Source organism: Meles meles, chromosome X (genome assembly GCF_922984935.1).
Source record: "Meles meles chromosome X, mMelMel3.1 paternal haplotype, whole genome shotgun sequence".
NCBI classification, from domain to species: Eukaryota; Metazoa; Chordata; class Mammalia; order Carnivora; family Mustelidae; genus Meles; species Meles meles.
In genome coordinates this window covers 56,966,237-56,985,193 of record NC_060087.1, presented here as the reverse complement: position 1 = coordinate 56,985,193, position 18,957 = coordinate 56,966,237, and the positions used below count along the sequence as shown (strand labels likewise).

Here is an 18,957-nt window from a genome sequence, read left to right as displayed (position 1 = left end):
AAAACAGAAAGGCAAAGCATAAGAGACTCTCAGTATAGGAAACAAACAGGGTTGCTGGAGGGGAAGTGAGTAGGGGAATGGAGTAACTGGGTGATGGGCATTAATGACGGCCTTGATGGAATGATCACTGGGTGTTATATGCAACTGATGGATCACTAAATTCTACCCATGAAACTAAAAACAAAAACAAACTAGCAACAACAACAATAAAAACTAGTATATGAATGTATATAGCCTCACATTCATAATAGCCAAAAGTAGAAACAACCCACATGTCCACCAACTAATAAACAGATTTTGTCATAAATAAATAAATAAATAAATAAATAAATAAATAAATAAAACGTCTATTTTGCCTGATAGAAGTACGGCAACTCTGGCTTTCTTTTGACATCCATTTGCATGACAAATATTTCTCCATCCCCTCATTTTTTAAAATTTATTTATTTTTTTCAGTGTAACAGTATTCATTGTTTTTGCACAACACCCAGTGCTCCATGAAATACATGCCCTCCCTATTACCCTAACCCTAACCTGGTTCCCCCAACCTCCCACCCCTGCCCCTTCAAAACCCTCAGGTTGTTTTTCAGAGTCCATAGTCTCTTATGGTTCACCTCCCCTTCCAATAGTTTTTCTCTGATCCTTTCTTCTTTTGCTCTCTTTCATGGTTCCCTGGGTTTCTTTAGTGATATTCTTGGATTCATTTCTTTTTATTTTTCGTATTTATTAGTGGGTTTAGATATATATTTACCTTATATCTGTATATAACCCCTTCTGCGTATAGCAATCCATATTAAATTGGTGGTCACTTAAGATTGAATCCATTCTTTACTCCTCTCCTCCCCATGTTTTAGGTATCTGGTATCATAATTTACATTCTTCCTTTTGTGAATCCCTTGACTGATTTTTACAAGTATACTTATTTTTCATACTCTCATTTGTGGTCTTTCCTTTCCACTCAGAGTCCCCTCAATAAAGTATATTTTTTTAGTGAAGGTATAAGCATTGTCTTCTTAGACATAATATCATCACATACTTAATATAGTACAGTGTAGTATGAACAGAACTTCTCTACATACTGGGAAACCAAAGTACATACTTGACTTTAATTGTAATGCTCACTTTATTTCAATGGTCTGGAGCCAAACCTGCAATATATCTGAGGTGTGCCTATAATTACTTTAAGTGAAAATGGATTAAATTCTCCAATGAAAGACATAGAGCAGCTGAGTAGATTAAAAAAATAAGATTCAAATATATTTTGTCTACAAGAGATTTCCTTTAGCAGTAAGGACACAAATAGGCTGTAAGGGAATGAGTAGAAAATGTATTTCACACAAATGGTAGTCAAGAAAGAGCAAGAGTAACAGTACTTATATAAGGAAAAATAATCTATAGGTCAAAAACTCTCACAAGAGATAAAAATGGTCATTATAATTATGTCATTTATCAAAGGATATAACCGTTATAAATATATATGTATCCAACATCCAAGCACCTAAATATGTAAAGCAAATATTAGTGGAATTAAAGAGAGAAATAGAGCAATAACATAATAGTTGGGGATTTTAATACTCTACTTTTAAAAATGCATTGATCATTCAGATAGAAAATAAGGAAATAGCTGACTTGGACAACAGTATAGGCCAAATGGATCTAAGAGACATATGTCCCATTCAACAGCAATAGAATACACATTTTTTGAACACCACAGAATATTCTCCATGATAAATTATATGTTGGGCCACAAAATAAGTCTTAACAAATTTAAGAAGATTAAATTCATACCAAGTAACTTTTCTGGCCACAATGGTGTGAAACTGGAAAAAAAAATAGCTGGAGAAAAATAGAAAAAATTATAACTATTTGGAAATTAAATAACACACCCCTAAGAAACCAGTTCTGATTGTTCTAAGAAGGAAGTTTATAGTGTCAAATGCCTACATTAAGGAAAAAAATCAGAAATAAACAACCTAGCTTTCACATCATAAGGAACTAGAAAAAGAAAAAAAAAATGCAGGCCTCACAAAATGAGATATGATTGTTCCTTCTTCTTAAAGTTTTTGGAAGGGTTTTAGAAAGATTGGTATTAATTCTTCATTAATGGTTGGTAGAATTCTCCAGTGAATACATTAGACTGTGAAGCTTTTCTTGGTTGGGAGGTTTTCAGTTGCAATCCATCTCAACATCTGCAACAATTAGAACAATTAGAAAAAAATAATAATGCTGAAGTAAGCAGAAAGAAAGAAAAAGTAAATATCAGTGTAGAGATAAAGGGAATCAGAAAAAAAACAATAGAAAAATTTAAAAAATAAGTTTTTTTTTAAAGATTTTATTTATTTATTTGACAGAGAGAGAGATCTCAAGTAGGTAGAGAGTCAGGCAGAGAGAGAGAGAGAGGGGGAAGCAGGCTCCCCGCTGAACAGAGAGCCCGATGCGGGGCTCGATCCCAAGACCCTGAGATCACGACCTGAGCCTAGGGCAGAGGCTTTAACCCACTGAGCCACCCAGGCGCCCCAAAAAATGAGTGTTTTTTTAAGAAGACAAAGAAGGGGCACCTGGGTGGCTCACTCCTTGGGTGTCTGCCTTCGGCTTGGGTCATAATCCCAGGGTCCTGGGATCAAGCCCCATATCAGACTTCCGGCTCATCAGGAAGCCTGCTTCTCCCTCTCCCACTTCCCCCGCATGTGTTCCCTCTCTTTCTCTCTGTCTCTCTCTCTGTCAAATAAATATAAATAAAATCTTTTTAAAAAAAGACAATAAAATTGCATTTATTTAGGCTAGGGAAAAAAGAGAGAAGACTCAAATAAAATTAAAAATGAAAGAGGAGACATTACAACAGAAATTCAGAGAGTCATAAAGAGACAACTGTGAACAATTAAATTCCAACAAGTTAGATAACCTAGAAGAAATGGATGCATTTCTAGAAACATATAAGCTATCAAGACTGAATTATAAATAGAAAAACTGAATAGACCAATAATGAGTAAGGAGATGGATTGCAACTGAAAACCTCCCAACCAAGAAAAGCTTCACAGTCTAATGTATTCACTAGAGAATTCTACCAACCATTAATGAAGAATTAATACCAATCTTTCTAAAACCCTTCCAAAAACTTTAAGAAGAAGGAACAATCATATCTCATTTTATGAGGCCTGCATTACCTTGGTACCAAAGCCAATGAAAGACAATATAAAACAGGAAAATTGTAGGCCAGTATCCCTGATGAATATAGATGCCAAAATCCTTGACATAATACTTGAAAACTGAATCCAACAGCAGATTAAAAGAATCTTGAACCGTGATCAAGTGAGATTTATCCCTAGGACGGATACAAGTATGGTTCAGTATAAATAAAACAATAAATGGGACACATCACATTGATAGAATGAATGATAAAAATTATATGATCTTTTCAGTAGATCCAGAAAAAGCATATTCATCAATATTACTTCATGGTAACAATTCTCAACAAATTACATATAGAAGGAATGTACTTTGGTATCATAAAGGCCATATATAACAAACCCACAGCTAATACTATACTCAAAGGTGAAAAGCTCTTTCTAAGATCAAGAAAAAGGATGTCCACTGCCTCCACTTTTATTCAGCATAGTACTGTAGTCCTAGCCAGAGAAGTTAGTCAAGAAAAAGAAAAAAGAAAAGTGTCCAAATTAGAAAGCAAGAAGTAAAATTGTCTGTTTGTAGGTGGTATGGTATGCTCTTATATAGGAAAAAATCCTAGGGGATCCTGGGTGGCTCAACTTGTTAAGCATCTGCTTTCCGGCTTAGGTCATGATTCCAGGGTCCTGGGACTGAGCCCTAATCAGGCTTCCTGCTCAGTGGGAAGCCTGCTTCTTTCTCTCCCTTTGCCACTCCCCCTGCTTGTGCTCTCACTCTGTCTCTCCCTCAAATGAATAAATCAAATATTTTTTAAAATAAAGAAAAAACTCTAAAGACTCCACCAAAAGACTTTTAGAATAAGCAAATTCAGCAAAGTACAGAATACAAAATCAACATACAAAATTCACTTGTGTTATATACTAACACTGAACTATCCAAAAAAAAAATAAAATAAAGAAAGAAAAAGAAATTTTTAAAAATCCCATTTACAATAGCATCAAAAAATATTTAGGAATAAAATTAAACAAGGAGTTGAAGACCTCTGCACTGAAAATTAGAAAGCATTGATGAAAGAAATTGAGAAAAACATAAATAAATGGAAAGATATTCTGTGTTCATGTATTGGAAGGATGAATATTGTTAAAATGTCCATACTACCCAAAGCTATCCACAGAATCTATGCAAATCTATGTATTTGAGTTTTTAAGATTCTACATATAAATGAGATCATGCAGTTTTTTTTTCCTTTCTGTGTCTACCTTGTTACCCTGAGCATAATGTCTTCCAGGTTTTATCCAGATCATTGCAAATGGCAGGATAGCCTCCTTTTTTAAGGCTGAATAATATTCATATATGTGATTATATATCTATATCACATTTTCTTCATTCATCTGTTAGCAGACACTTAAGTTGTTTCTATATCTTGTTATCTTTTTAATTCTTGCTGTCATAAGTGGATGTGAATCCATACTCCTTTAATTCTTATCACTTCCCATTTAAGATAGGTAAATTGAGATCCATTTTGTAGTGAAGTCATTGGATGCTCAGAGTGGATGCTCAGAGAGGGTAAGTAGTTTGCTCAATCCACATAGTTTCTAAATGAAACTATTGGATGCAATTTGCATCCATCTCATTCCAGAACTTATTTGTCTACTACATAGTGTCTAAACACTCTTCCGAGAAGCCATTGCTCCTACTTGCCACTGTTTTTTACCAGCAACATTTCATTATCTCACTCCCAAACTTGTTATTCTACTCTATTGAGTATTTCAGTGAGTCTTTTCACCAACATCATGGACTCCTTCACACCCACATATCTAAGCAATGTCCATTGCTTGAGGGACTTGACTCTGTCTCTCTTTGCTGCTGGTATTCTAATTTAGATCGTTCTCATCAGCAGTTTCCTATCTTGTCTCCCTACCTTTAGTCTCTCTAGTCCTATGTTTTAAATATGACCCAAAAGTGATATTCTAAAAACACATGTGATAATGCCACTTCCCTGTGCAAAAAGAACCTCTTCAACCCAGTGATAAAGTTCATATTCCTGAACATGGCATTCATGGCCTTAATGATACATTCCCAACCCACCTTAACAACCTCATCTCCAACTATGCACACTTTTCATCTAAAATCAGTTACTGTGCTCAAGCCACACAAAATTTTATTTTACATTCTTTATTTTTTAAAAATTTTTATTAACATATAATATTGTATTAGCCCCGGGGGTACAGGTCTCTGAATCGCCAAGTTTACACACTTCAGAGCACTCACCATAGCACATACCTTCCCCAATGTCCATACCTCACCACCTTCTCCCTACCCCTAGCAAGCCTCAGTTTGTTTTGTGAGATAGAGTCTCTTATAGTTTGTCTCCCTCCTGATCCCATCTTGTTTTATTTATTCTTTTCCTACTCCCCAAACACCCCATGCTATCTCTCAACTTCCTCATATCAGGGAGATCATATGATAATTGTCTTTCTCTGATTGACTTATTTCGCTGAGCATAATACCCTCTAGTTCCATCCATGTCATTGCAAATGGCAAGATTTCGTTTCCTTTGATGGCTGCATAGTATTCCATTGTATATATATACACCACATCTTCTTTATCCATTCATCTGTTGATGGACATCTAGGTTCCTTCCATAGGCTATTGTGGAGAGTGCTGCTATAAACATTTGGGTGTACATGCCCCTTCAGATCACTACATTTGTATCTTTAGGGTAAATACCCAGTAGTGTAATTGCTGGGTTGTAGGGTAGCTCTATTTTCAACTTTTTGAGGAACCTCCATGCTGTTTTCCAGAGTGGTTGCACCAGCTTGCATTCCCACCAACAGTGTAGGAGGGTTCCCCTTTCTCTGCATCCTCGCCAGCATCTTTCATTTCCTGACTTGTTAATTTTAGCCATTCTGACTGGTGTGAGGTGGTATCTCATTGCGGTTTTGATTTGTATTTCCCTGATGCCGAGTGATGTGGAACACTTTTTCATGTGTCTGTTGGCCATCTGGATATCTTCTTTGCAGAAATGTCTGTCCATGTCCTCTGCCCATTTCTTGATTGGATTATTTGTTCTTTGTGTGTTGAGTTTGGTAAGTTCTTTATAGATTTTGGATACTAGCCCTTTATCTGATATGTCTTTTGCAATTATCTTCTCCCCCTTCTGTCAGTTGTCTTTTGGTTTTAAGTGTTTCCTTTGCTGTGCAAGAGCTTTTGATCTTGATGAAGTCCCGATAGTTCATTTTTGCTGTTGCTGCCCTTGCCGCTGGTGATGTTCCTAGGAAGAAGTTGCTGTGGCTGAGGTCGAAGAGGTTGCTGCCTGTGTTCTCAAAGATTTTGATGGATTCCTTTATCACACTGAAGTTCCTTCATCCATTTTGAGTCTATTTTCATGTGTGGTGAAGGAAATGGTACAGTTTCATTTTTCTGCATGTGGCTGTCCAATTTTCCCACATCGTTTGTTGAAGAGACTGTCTCTTTCCCATTGGATATTCTTTCCTGCTTTGTCAAAGATTAGTTGACCATAGAGTTGAGGGTCTATTTCTGGGCTCTCTATTCTATTCCCTTGATCTGTGTGTCTGTTTTTGTGCCAGTACCATGCTGTCTTGATGATGACAGCTTTGTAATAGAGCTTGAAGTCTGGAATTGTGATGCCACCAACATTGGCTTTCTTTTTCACCATTCCTCTGGCTATTTGAGGTCTTTTCTGATTCCATATGAATTTTAGAATTATTTATTCCATTTCTTTGACAAAAATGGGTGGGATTTTGATAGGAATTGCATTAAACGTGTAGATTGCTTTAGGTAGCATAGATATTTTCACAATATTTGTTTTTCCAATCCAGGAGCACAGAACATTTTTCCATTTCTTTGCATCTTCCTCAGTTTCTTTCATGAGTACTTTATAGTTTTCTGAGTATAGATTCTTTGCCTCTTTGGTTAGGTTTATTCCTAGGTATCTCAACCATTCCTAGGTTTGATTTTGGGTGCAATTATAAATGGGATTAACTCCTTAATTTCTCTTTCTTCTGTCTTGTTGTTGGTGTAAAGAAATGCAACTGATTTCTGTGCATTGACTTTATATCCTGACACTTTACTGAATTCCTGTACAAGTTCTAGCAATTTTGGAGTGGAGTCTTTTGGGTTTTCCACATATAATATCATATTATATGCAAAGAGTGATAGTTTGACTTCTTTGCCGATTTGTATGCCTTTAATTTCTTTTTGTTGTCTGATTGCTGAGGCTAGGACTTCTAGTACTATGTTGAATAGCAATGGTGATAATGGACATCCCTGCCGTGTTCCTGGCCTTAGCAGAAAAGCTCTCAGGTTTTCTCCATTGAGAATGATATTTGAGGTGGGTTTTTCATAGATGGCTTTGATGATATTCAGTTATGTAGCCTCTATCCCTACACTTTGCAGAGTTTTAATCAGGAAAGGATGGTGTACTTTGTCAAATACTTTTTCAGAATCTATTGAGAGTATCATATGATTCTTGTTCTTTCTTTTATTAATGTATTGCATCACATTGATTGATTTGCGGATGTTGAACCAACGTTGCAGCCCTGGAATAAATCCCACTTGGTCGTGGTGAATAATCCTTTGAATGTACTGTTGGATCCTATTCGCTAGTATTTTGGTGAGAATTTTCACACCTGCATTCATCAAGGATATTGGTCTGTAATTCTCTTTTTTGTTGGGATCTTTCTCTGGTTTGGGGATCAAGGTAATGCTGGCGTCATGAAATGAGTTTGGAAGTTTTCCTTCCATTTCTATTTTTTGGAACAGTTTCAGGAGAATAGGAATTAATTCTTCTTTAAATGTTTGGTAGAATTCCCCTGGAAGCTGTCTGGCCCTGTGCTCTTGTTTGTTGGGAGATTTTTGATGACTGCTTCAATCTCCTTACTGGTTATGGGTCTGTTCAGGTTTTCTATTTCTTCCTGGTTCAGTTGTGGTAGTTTATATGTCTCTAGGAATGCATCCATTTCTTCCAGATTGTCAAATTTGCTGGCGTATAGTTGCTCATAATATGTTCATATAATTATTTGTATTTCGTCTGTGTTGGTTTTGATCTCTCCTCTTTCATTCATAATTTTATTTATTTGCATCCTTTCTCTTTTCCTTTGGATAAGTCTGACCAGGGGTTTATCAATCTTGTAATTCTTTTGAAGAACCAGCTCCTAATTTTGTTGATTTGTTCTATTGTTTTTTTGGTTTCTAATTCATTGATTTGGGCTCTGATATTTATGATTTCTCTTCTCCTGCTGGGTTTAGGCTTTCTTTGTTATACTTCCTCCACATCCTTTAGGTATAGGGTTAGGTTGTGTATTTGAGATCTTTCTTGTTTCTTGACAAATGTTTGTATCACTATATATTTTCCTCTCAGGACTGCCTTTGTTGTGTCCCACAGATTTTGAACTGTTGTGTTTTCATTATCATTTGCTTCCATGATTTTTTTCAATTCTTTAACTTTCTGGTTGACCCATTCATTGTTTAGAAGGATGCTCTTTATTCTCCATGTATTTGGGTTCTTTCCAATTTTCCTCTTGTGATTGAATTCTAGCATCAGAGCATTGTGGTCCGGAAATACACAGGGAATGGTCCCAATCTTTTGATACCAGTTGAGACCTGATTTATGACCCACGATGTGATCTATTCTGGAGAATGTTCCATGCACACTAGAGAAGAATGTGTATTCTGTTGCTTTGGGATGGAATGTTCTGAATATATCTGTTATGTCCATCTGGTCCAGTGTGTCATTTAAGGCCCTTATTTCCTTGTTGATCTTTTGCTTGGATGATCTGTCCATTTCAGTGAGGGTGTCTTAAAGTCCCCTACTGTTATTGTATTATTGTCAATTGTTTCTTTGATTTTGTTATTAATTGTTTTATATAATTGGTTGCTCCCATGTTAGGGGCATAGATATTTAAAATTATTAGATCTTCTTGCTGGACAGACCCTTTGAATATGATATAGTGTCCTTCCTCATCTCTTATTATAGTCTTTGGCTTAAAATCTAATTGATCTGATATAAGGATTGCCACCTGACCTTTCTTTTGATGTCCATTAGCATGGTAAATTGTTTTCTCCCCCCTCACTTTAAATCTGGAGGTGTCCTTGGGTGTAAAATGAGTTTCTTGTAGACAGCATATTGATTTTTTTTATCCATTCTGATACCCTGTGTCTTTTGGTTGGGGCATTTGTCCATTTACATTCAGGGTAACTATTGAGAGATATGAATTTAGTGTTATTTTATTGCCTGTCAGGTGACTATTATTGTATATTGTCTCTGTTCCTTTCTGGTCTACTACTTTTAGGCTCTCTCTTTGCTTAGAGGAACCACTTCAATATTTCCTGTAGAGCTGGTTTGGTGTTTACAAATTCTTTTAGTTTTTGTTTGTCCTGGAGGCTTTTTATCTCTCCCTCTATTTTCAATGGTAGCCTAGCTGGGTATAGTATTCTTGGCTTCATGTTTTTCTCATTTAGTGCTCTGACTATATCATGCCAGTTCTTTCTGGCCTGCCAGGTCTCTGTGGATAAGTCTGCTGCCAATCTAATATTTTTACCATTGTATGTTACAGACTTCTTGTCCCAGGCTGCTTTCAGGATTTTCTCTTTGTCACTAAGACTTGTAAATTTTACTATTAGACGACAGGGTGTGTGCCTATTTTTATTGATTTTGCAGGGGGTTCTCTTCACCTCCTGGATTTTGATGCTTGTTCCCTTTGCCATATTAGGGAATTCTCTACAATGATTCTCTCTAATATCCCTTCTGCTCCCCTCTCTCTTTCTTCTTCTTCTGGAATCCCAATTATTCTAATGTTGTTTCATCTTATGATATCACTTATCTCTCGAATTCCCTCCTCGTGGTCTAGTAATTGTTTGTCTCTCTTTTGCTCAGCTTCTTTATTCTCTGTCATTTGGTCTTCTATTTCACTAATTCTCTCTCCTGCCTCATTTATCCTAGCAGTAAGAACCTCCATTTTTTATTGCACCTCATTAATGGCTTTTTTTATTTCTCCTTGATTAGATTTTTAGTTCTTTTATTTCTCCAGGAAGGGCTTTTATTTCTCCAGACTGGTGTTCTGTAATATCTTCCATGCCATTTTTCAGCCCAGCTAGCACCTTGAGAATCGTCATTCTGAACTCTAGATCTGACATATTACCAATGTCCATATTGATTTGGTCCCTAGCCTTCAGTACTGCCTCTTGCTCTTTTTTTTTAATTTTTTCCCTGTGGTGAGTTTTTCCACCTTCTCATTTTATCCAGGAGAGAATATGAGGAATATGACAGAATATTAAGGAGAGAATAAAATACTAAAAGGGTGGTGCATACCCCAGTAAAAATGTGCTTCATCCAAATCAGAAGAGACCCCCAATCGTGGGGGTAAGAAAGGTGGTAAAAAGAAGTTCAGAAAAAAAAATTAAGAAAAGAGAAAAAATAAAGAAAAAAATATAAAAAATAAAATATATACATTAAACTGGTGAATAGAACAGAGTCATCCACTTAATTTTGGAGTATTTTGGTCTCTTAGAAGAAACTACCTCCCAAAATTTTAAAGAATGAAAATATATATATATATGTATACACACACACACACACACACACACACACACACAAGAAGGGTAAACACAATGAAGGGTTGGAATATGAATATAAAGATGAAAAGTTTTTTAAAATTTTTCTAAAAAAGGAGTTTTTAAGTTCATTGGGAGAATAAAGAAAAAGAAAGTGGAGAGAATTTGCTCAGGCTGGAGACTAGAGCAAAGCCCTGTGCTACATTTAGGGTAGATTTTGATCTATTAGAAGTTGTATCCCAAATTTTTTTAGAAAAAAACCCTATGTGTATACAAAAAATAAAGTTAGGTACAATGAAATATAAAATATGAATATAATAATGAAGGGTCAAAAATATTTTTTTTCATGAAAGGTAGTGTTAAGATAAACTAGTTTAAAAAGATAAAAAAGGAAAGAGTATAAGTTAAAAAAATTTTAGCATAAGAAAAAAATAAAATTAAAAGATTAATTAACTTTGCAAGATTAAAGAATCATGGTGAGAAAGCCATGAATTCCATGCTTTGCCTTCTCCTCCTCTCGAATTCTGCTGTTCACCTTGGTAAGTGAACTTGGTCTTGGCTGGGTTTCTTGCTAATCTTCTGGGGTCGGGGGTTGTTGTAGTGTTTCTCAAGTGTCTTTGCCTGAGCCTGAATTGCACCGCCCTTACCAGGGGCCAGGCTAAGTAATCTGGGGTTTGCTTTCAGGAGTTTTTATTCCATGAATGATTTCCATAGTATTCTGTAGAATGGGAATGGAAATGGTGGCCTCCCAATCTCTGGCCCAAAGGAGCCAAGAGCTCAGGGCCCCACTCTTCAGTACGCCCTCTGAGAAAAGCGCTCAATCACTCCCATCTCCCTGGCCACTAGCTGTGCTCCGAGCTCACCCAGCCTGTGACCAAGTGTCTCTGTCTATGGCACACAGCCCTGCCTGGTGTCTCCAAACCCAGCAGATCCCTGTACTCATCAAGGGGGTCTCCCCGGATCTTGTGGGATCCCTGCTCAAAGAGCAGTGGTCTGACTGTGCAACAGATCACTGTTTACGGTAACTCCCCAGTTGAGAGCTCACTCCTTGGCTCTGTCTCAGTAGCCGGCTTCCCCCCTCTAATACCTGTGAGCTCTGTGACACTCAGACCCCACCGATCCTTCTGTGACCCCATGCAACCTGAGACCACACTGTTCATGTGGGTTTCACCCCAGCTTAGCCTCTGGAGCGATGTCCCTCAGTGGAGCAGACTTTTAAAAGTTCTTATTTTGTTCTCCATTGTTCCACCACTTACCGAGAGCTGGCCCCTCCCCCCACGGTCTATCTTCTCATCGCTTTTGATTCACTTCTCCAGAGGTCCTACCTTTGAGAAAGTTGTCGGTTTTCTTTTTCTAGAATTGCTGCTCTTCCCTTCGCTCTCCTGTTGGATTTGTAGGTGTTCGGAATTGTTTCATAAACTATCTAGCTGATCTCCTGCTACCTGATGTCACCTCAGCCTGCTACTCCTCTGTCATCTTCCAATTATCCCAATTAGGTGATTTTGAGGTTCTAATCACATTTTTTAATATTTTAAATTAAATTAAATTTTTTATTTTATATTTTTATATTTTAAGAATATTTTTATATTTTTATTTCATTTTACATAAAAATAATTTTATTTTATTTTTTCAGTGTTCCAAGATTCTGTTTATGTACCACAGCCAGTGCTCCATGCAATTCATGCCCTCCTTAATACTCACCGCCAGGCTCACCCATCCCCCCCGCCCCTTCCCCTCTAAAATCCTGTTTGTTTCTCAGAGTCCACAGTCTCTTGTGGTTGGTCTCCCTCTCTGATTTCCCCCACTTCACTTTTCTTTTCCTTCTCCTAATGCCCTCTGTGTTATTCCTTATGTTCCACAAGTAAGTGAAACCATATGATAATTGACTTTCTCTGCTTGACTTACTTCACTCAGCATAATCTTGGGTGAACCATGATCTTTCACTCCTCCAAATTGTTCTGTCTGAAATTCACTTTCCTGCTTTTCTACCTATTGCAATCCTTCGAGGCCCAGCTCAAATGTTACCTCTTTTATAAGGTCGTCTTCAGCCCCTCCAGACAGAATTAGCAGGTCCTCCTCATAGCACTTATTTGCATGATTCTACTTGTATTATAGTAACTGTTATTTTTCTCCTGCTGCACTAGTGTGTTACATCTCGAAGATTCTCCCTACCACTTACCCACACATAGAAGAGAGGCCGCCCATTGGCTACTTTCCTATTTGTGAGGCCTTCCTGTCAGTCCTGATCCGTTCCCAGTTTTCTGCAGTTTCTGAAGCTGTTCTATGTGTTTTCCTATGGAAATTGATGGCTGGTTAAAGAAAGAGAATGATACTAAATTCTTGTTATCTATAGTGGAATAAGCTCTCTCTTCAAGAAGAGTGGACTCTGGAAACAGACTTTAGACCTTGAAAACTGGCTCTGCCACCTTAGTTTTGTGACATTGAACTTGTCTCAGTCTTAGATTCCTTATCTGTAAAATGGGACTAATAAGAGTCCACTACTTTATAGAGCAGTTTTGAACGTAATGGTGAGTTAATCTTTGTGAAGCACTTAGAACAGGGCCTGGCGCAGATAAAGTGCTCAAATAATGGTATCTGTTACCATTATCATCACTGTCATTATTATCATCACCATTTTATCATTTTGTCAATAATAATTCAGCATATTCCAGAACCTAGAATTAGTTTCCCTTGGCAGAAGGTCTTGTTCAGAGTCCCCATTGCTGCTATCATTCCATCCCCTATTTTCTTGAGTCAGGAAATGATCCTTTCTCATGTGGAAAGTAGTGACCTCTCTGAGACTGTATATGTGGATCATCTTTATGAGATTGGACTTCCCTAACTGTATTGAGATGGTAACAATGCTGTTATGGCCTGTAGGGAACAGCCAACCCCTGTGGTGTCTTCTAAAGTAGAGCAGGGATAAAATTTCCTAGGGCCTTTCTACTAGAAGAAAGTATTCAGATAGAGACATGTAACTGAGGTTTGGGGCCTAAAAATATTTAGGCACATGAGAGAAGAAATTCATGTCACTGTTCACTTCATTGTTCTGAAAGGGTAAATGTGGTTAAGGTTACTCCTAAATGCTAGAGCTTTGCAGGTGACCTCAGGCTTAAGGCATGTCTAGTTACATGTGATCTAGTTAACATGGCTCCTTTGTGCTTATGCCCCTACTATTATTTGTGATTCTTTGGTAAATTTTTGCTTGAATATTCTATTCTTAAAGCAATTGTGCTAGTATTAATAAAAGCAGGAATATATACCTACCTTGATACAGAGTAGGGAAACTATAGAGGGAATCCTTTTGGCCCTGATCCCTATAATGGTGGCAGCACTGATTGGTGACAGGTTCTCAAGGGGAAGAAATTTCTCTGGGGGAGAAAGTCTTTGCAGTAAATCTTAGCCCTTCCTTCCCACATAAAAACTCTTGCTTCATTGCCCTTTTAGAGCATAATAGCATAAATAATAACTAACAATTATAGAGTGTTTATTATGTCCCAGGAACTGAAATAAGTATACCATCTCATGAAACCCTCACTACAACCTCATGAAGTAGTTACTATTATTACTCCCATTTTACTGAGGAGAAAATTTGAGGTAGAGAGATGTTATGAATTTTCTTAAGGTCCTATAGTTGATAAAAAGCAGAACTGAGATTCAAACCTGGCTGTCTGACTCCAAAGCCTGCATTTCTTTTAACATTTTACTATGGAGAGTTTCAAACATAAACCAAAGTTAAAAAAAAAAAAGTATAACTTACTCCCCATGTGCCTACCACCCAGCTTCAACATTTACCACCCGTATGCCCATTCTTGTTTCATCTGTACCCCTAACCATATCCCCAACCAAGACATCATGTATGTCCTTTAATCCATAAATTTTTCAGTATATATCTCTAAAAGATAAAGACTTTTTGAAAGCAAAATTAAAATTCCATCATCATATCTGAAAGAAGACAAAACAAAACAAAACAAAACAAACAGTAATCCCCTAAGAGTGCTATCTAGTCAATGTCCAAATTCTCCATATTTTTTAAAAATCAGGATCCAAAAAGATATATGTATTACAACTGCTCAACATGTTTCTCAAGTCTCATTTAGCTAACCAGAACCTCTGTTCTTAACCACTGCACTCTGATCTAGGTTTTCTATTATGAAGAAATGCGACAGTTTCCTTACAGCAGGAGTTCTCAGTGAGGGATTAACAGCTTTAAGGGACTCTATGAATCTCTTAAAATTAAAATTAGTTTTTAAAATTTTTCATGTTTTTGTGTGGGTTAATTTGGCTATTATTAAAGTCTCAAAGCCTTAAGTAAGACTCAGAACAATGGTAAAGTAGGTACTATTGTCACAGAAAATTGTGGACCACAAAAGCTAAGGGAGGAACATAAAGTGGCTGGTTGGAGGTTTCTTTATGAGGGTGGAAAATGAAGTTAAATTCTGTTGTTTAACTTTAAATTTGAGAGTTTTTAACAAATTACTTTTGAGAGAAATAGAAATAGTCAAGGATTGACTGATGTCTCCTCAAAAGATCAGAATTATACTTGGGGACTCTTAAGTCCCATCTATTTATCTATCTGTCTGTCTATCATCTATCTATTTATTTATAAATAATCTTATTTTACTTTTTCAGTGTTCCAAGATTCATTGTTTATGTACCACACCCAGTACTCCATGCAATACGTGTTCTCCTTAATACCCACCACCTGGCTCCCCCATCCCCTAACGCCTCTCCCCTTTAAAACCCTCAGTTTGTTTATCAGAGCCCACAGTCTCTCATGGTTTGTCTCCCCATCCTATTTCCCCCTTCATTTTTCCCTTCCTTCCCCTAATGTCCTCCATGTTATTCTATATGCTCCACAAGTAAGTGAGACCATATGATAATTGACTTTCTCAGCTTGACTTATTTTAGTCAGCATAATCTCCTCCAGTCCATCCATGTTGATACAAAAGTTGGGTATTCATCCTTTCTGATGTCTGAGTCATATTCCATTGTATATGTGGACCACATCTTCTTTATCTATTCATCTGTTGAAGGGCATCTTGGCTCTTTCCACAGTTTAGCAATTGTGGCCATTGCTGCTATGAACATTGGCGTACATATAGCCCTTCTTCTCACTAAATTACATATATCTTTGAATAAAGCATCTTGGTATATTATGGTTTTACTAACTTGTGGTGAATATCAAACTCTCATCTTGTACTGAAGTCCCTATTTGATGGGATCTGTGCATCCACATGGGTTGGGGTAGGTAGAGACTGATTTTGCAAGTTATCAGTGATTTGTTCCACAATAATAGCTCCATTGAGTATGTATAAAATTTTTCAATATTATATGTGCATTTATAAAAATGAAATGGTAATAATGTTAGCATTAATCTTCCCTCTTTGCACCACCTTTTCCTAGGTGAAATCCAACATCAAACACCCAATGGTATTATCACCAGCAGTATAGAACCCCCGAGGCTACCACAATACCCCAAACTGCCTATTCAGAGGAGTGGGGAAGCTGACACTGGGAGGAAGTCTCCAAGCAACTGGCCTGTTTCAGATGCCAAGTTGGAGTCCTGTCCTGAAGTGGATGTAGGGAAGCTGGTGTCTAGGCTGCAGGATGGTGGGACCAAGGCCATACCAAAGGCCACCAATGGACCTGTGCCAGGCTCTGGGCCCACGAAAGTCCCCTCTTTCCACATAAAAAGACCAGCTCCTCGGCCCCTGGCTCATCACAAGGAGGGTAAGTGCTTTGGAATTCCATTGGAATCAGAATTGAAACCAGCTATTTTACATCTTAAGATCTTTCTGAAGTTGGAGATAATTAAATAGGAATCTAGTTCCAATTTACTGTCACTAATATTGGAATTGTGGGTAAGAACATAAAAGCCAATCACAATAATCACTAGAGTGTAAACCTAATGAGGGTGGGGATTTGGGACCTGCTTTATTTACCTCCTTATCCCAAGTACTTAGAAGAATGTTTGACTGTCACAAGGTAAGCACTCATTGTTTGTAGAATAAATTGATAATAATAATATTTTTATCAATATTTTTATTGCTGCTGTTGCCATTGAATATCTACTGTGTCCCTGGAACTGTACTAGATATTGACAAATTATTTCTGATCCTCACAACCTTACTGTGAAGAATACATTACTCTTTTTCTTTCCTACTAGAAAACTGAGGATCCTAGAGCTAAGTGACTTGCCAAAGGTTCACAGTTACTAACTGGCAGAGCTGGGATCTCAATCTTACCAAGTGTGGCAGGTACCAAAGCCTGTGTTATTTCCAATAATTCAGAACTATCAATTCATATAAGAAGCTTTTAAATTCATGAACTGGTGGTTTCTCATTCTCACTTTTCAGATTAGTCAAAATAGGGACAAATGGGCACAACTTCTGCAAAACTCCGGACTTTTTTAAAATTACAAATCCAAGATGTGGCTGACTTTGGTAAATTTAATTGGAGACTCATGTTTGGATGTTGGGGCTAATCCAGAGGGTATCTGGAGGGTGGTACATAATTCTATGAAGATAATATGATATAATGGACAGAATATGGACTTTGATATCACAAAATCTCAGACCCAAATTGTGACTCTTTTACTTTCTAGCTAGATGACCTTCTAAAAATGTGCCTTGATTTTTATCCCGTCTTGTTTCAGAAAGGATTTAAGGCTTTCACAATAGAGAAAATACAAGAACTTAAAAATAGTAAGAATAATTTAATCAATTTATAGGTCATGTGTTGACCTTCATATCAATCTGTTAGGGAGTTGGTAACTCAAATTATATTCATCACAGTGAAGTTTGTCTTGCCTGTTGCCAAGCCCTGAGGTCAGCCAGGTCCTATAAGTTTAGCACACACAGTAACTTAGCCCTCCTTCCGTCATCTACTGCAAAGTTAAATTCCAGATGCATTCCCCCTTCCCCTTTCTCCACAGACTTCTGGCTCCAGACTTCTGGCAGCAAGTAATAGTTTCAGTTAATGTAAGTACTGATCTTACTGTCCAGTATCAGCCAGAATATCTAAATTTGGGCCACATCATTGCCTGCTTTTGCTTTCTATCTTTAATCAGTCAGCAACAGGCTAGTGTGATGCAGCTTTTCTCAAGGTGCCATACCTCCAGCCTTAGCTACAGAAAATAGAATTGAGGTAGTCGTTCTGGTCTTGGTGGAAAATCAGCCAAACTTCTGCCTCCTTTTTTTTCAAGCTTTTATTTAAATTCTAGTTAGTTAACATACAGTGTAACATTCATTTTAGGAGTAGCATTTAGTGATTCATCATTCACATATAATACCTAGTGCTCATCACAAGTGCCCTCCGTAATATCCATTACCCATTTAGCCCATACCCCCCACACACCTGCCCTGCAGCAACCATAGTTGAGAGTCTCTTTTATGGTTTGCCTCTCTCTTTGTTTCCCCCTATGTTCATCTGCCTTGTTTCTTAAATTCCACACATGACTGAAATCATATAGTACTTGTCTTTCTTTGACTTATTTCACTTAGCCTAATATGCTCTAGCTCTATCCACATCATTGAAATGGCAGGATTTCAGTTTTTTTGATAGCTGAGTAATAGTCCATTGTGTGTGTATGTATATATATATATATATATATATATATATATATGGAAAAAGAAGTCATGGTATATACATATATATATATACATATATACATATGTACACATATATATACATATATACACATATATTACATATACATATATACACATTTATATATTATATATACATATATACACATATATATACATATATACACACATATATATATGTGTATATATATATATATATATGTATATATATATATATATATGTATATACCATGACTTCTTTTTCCATTCATGAGTCAATGGACATTTGGGATCTTTCCATAATTTGGCAACTATTTATAATGCCACTCTAACTATCAATACCCTAGAGGAGAACACAGGTAGAAACCTCTTGGACATTGGCCATAGCAACTTCTTACTATATAAGTCTCTGTAGTTGCCTCTTTGAAGTTTGCTCACTCCTCACCTCTTTCTCCCTCCCTTCCTCCCCACTTTGGCTGTCACTCCAGTGACAGATTCCAGGCATCAGAACAGGTATCAGTTAAGCAAATGCTATAAACAGCTCTGTCCTGACATATAAGTGGTAGTTGTTAGCTCCAAGTGCTGTCCAGTAGCCTGAATGACAGTTAGAGGGTGGGAACTGTCACCTGAGCTGACCCACTCTGCACCTTCCACTTGTCACTCCATTTCA

The 18,957-nt window shown here is 37.1% G+C and overlaps 1 protein-coding gene across 5 annotated transcripts in view; it reads left to right on the top strand.

The window, feature by feature from the left end:
• Positions 1–18,957, top strand: part of OPHN1 (oligophrenin 1) — a 612,383-nt gene that overhangs the window by 535,412 nt on the left and 58,014 nt on the right. For all 5 annotated transcript variants that reach the window (XM_045995231.1, XM_045995230.1, XM_045995233.1 and 2 more), the window contains exon 21: positions 16,105–16,431. In XM_045995231.1, coding sequence (XP_045851187.1) covers positions 16,105–16,431 — 327 coding nt within the window. The remainder of the gene's footprint in view (positions 1–16,104; positions 16,432–18,957) is intronic.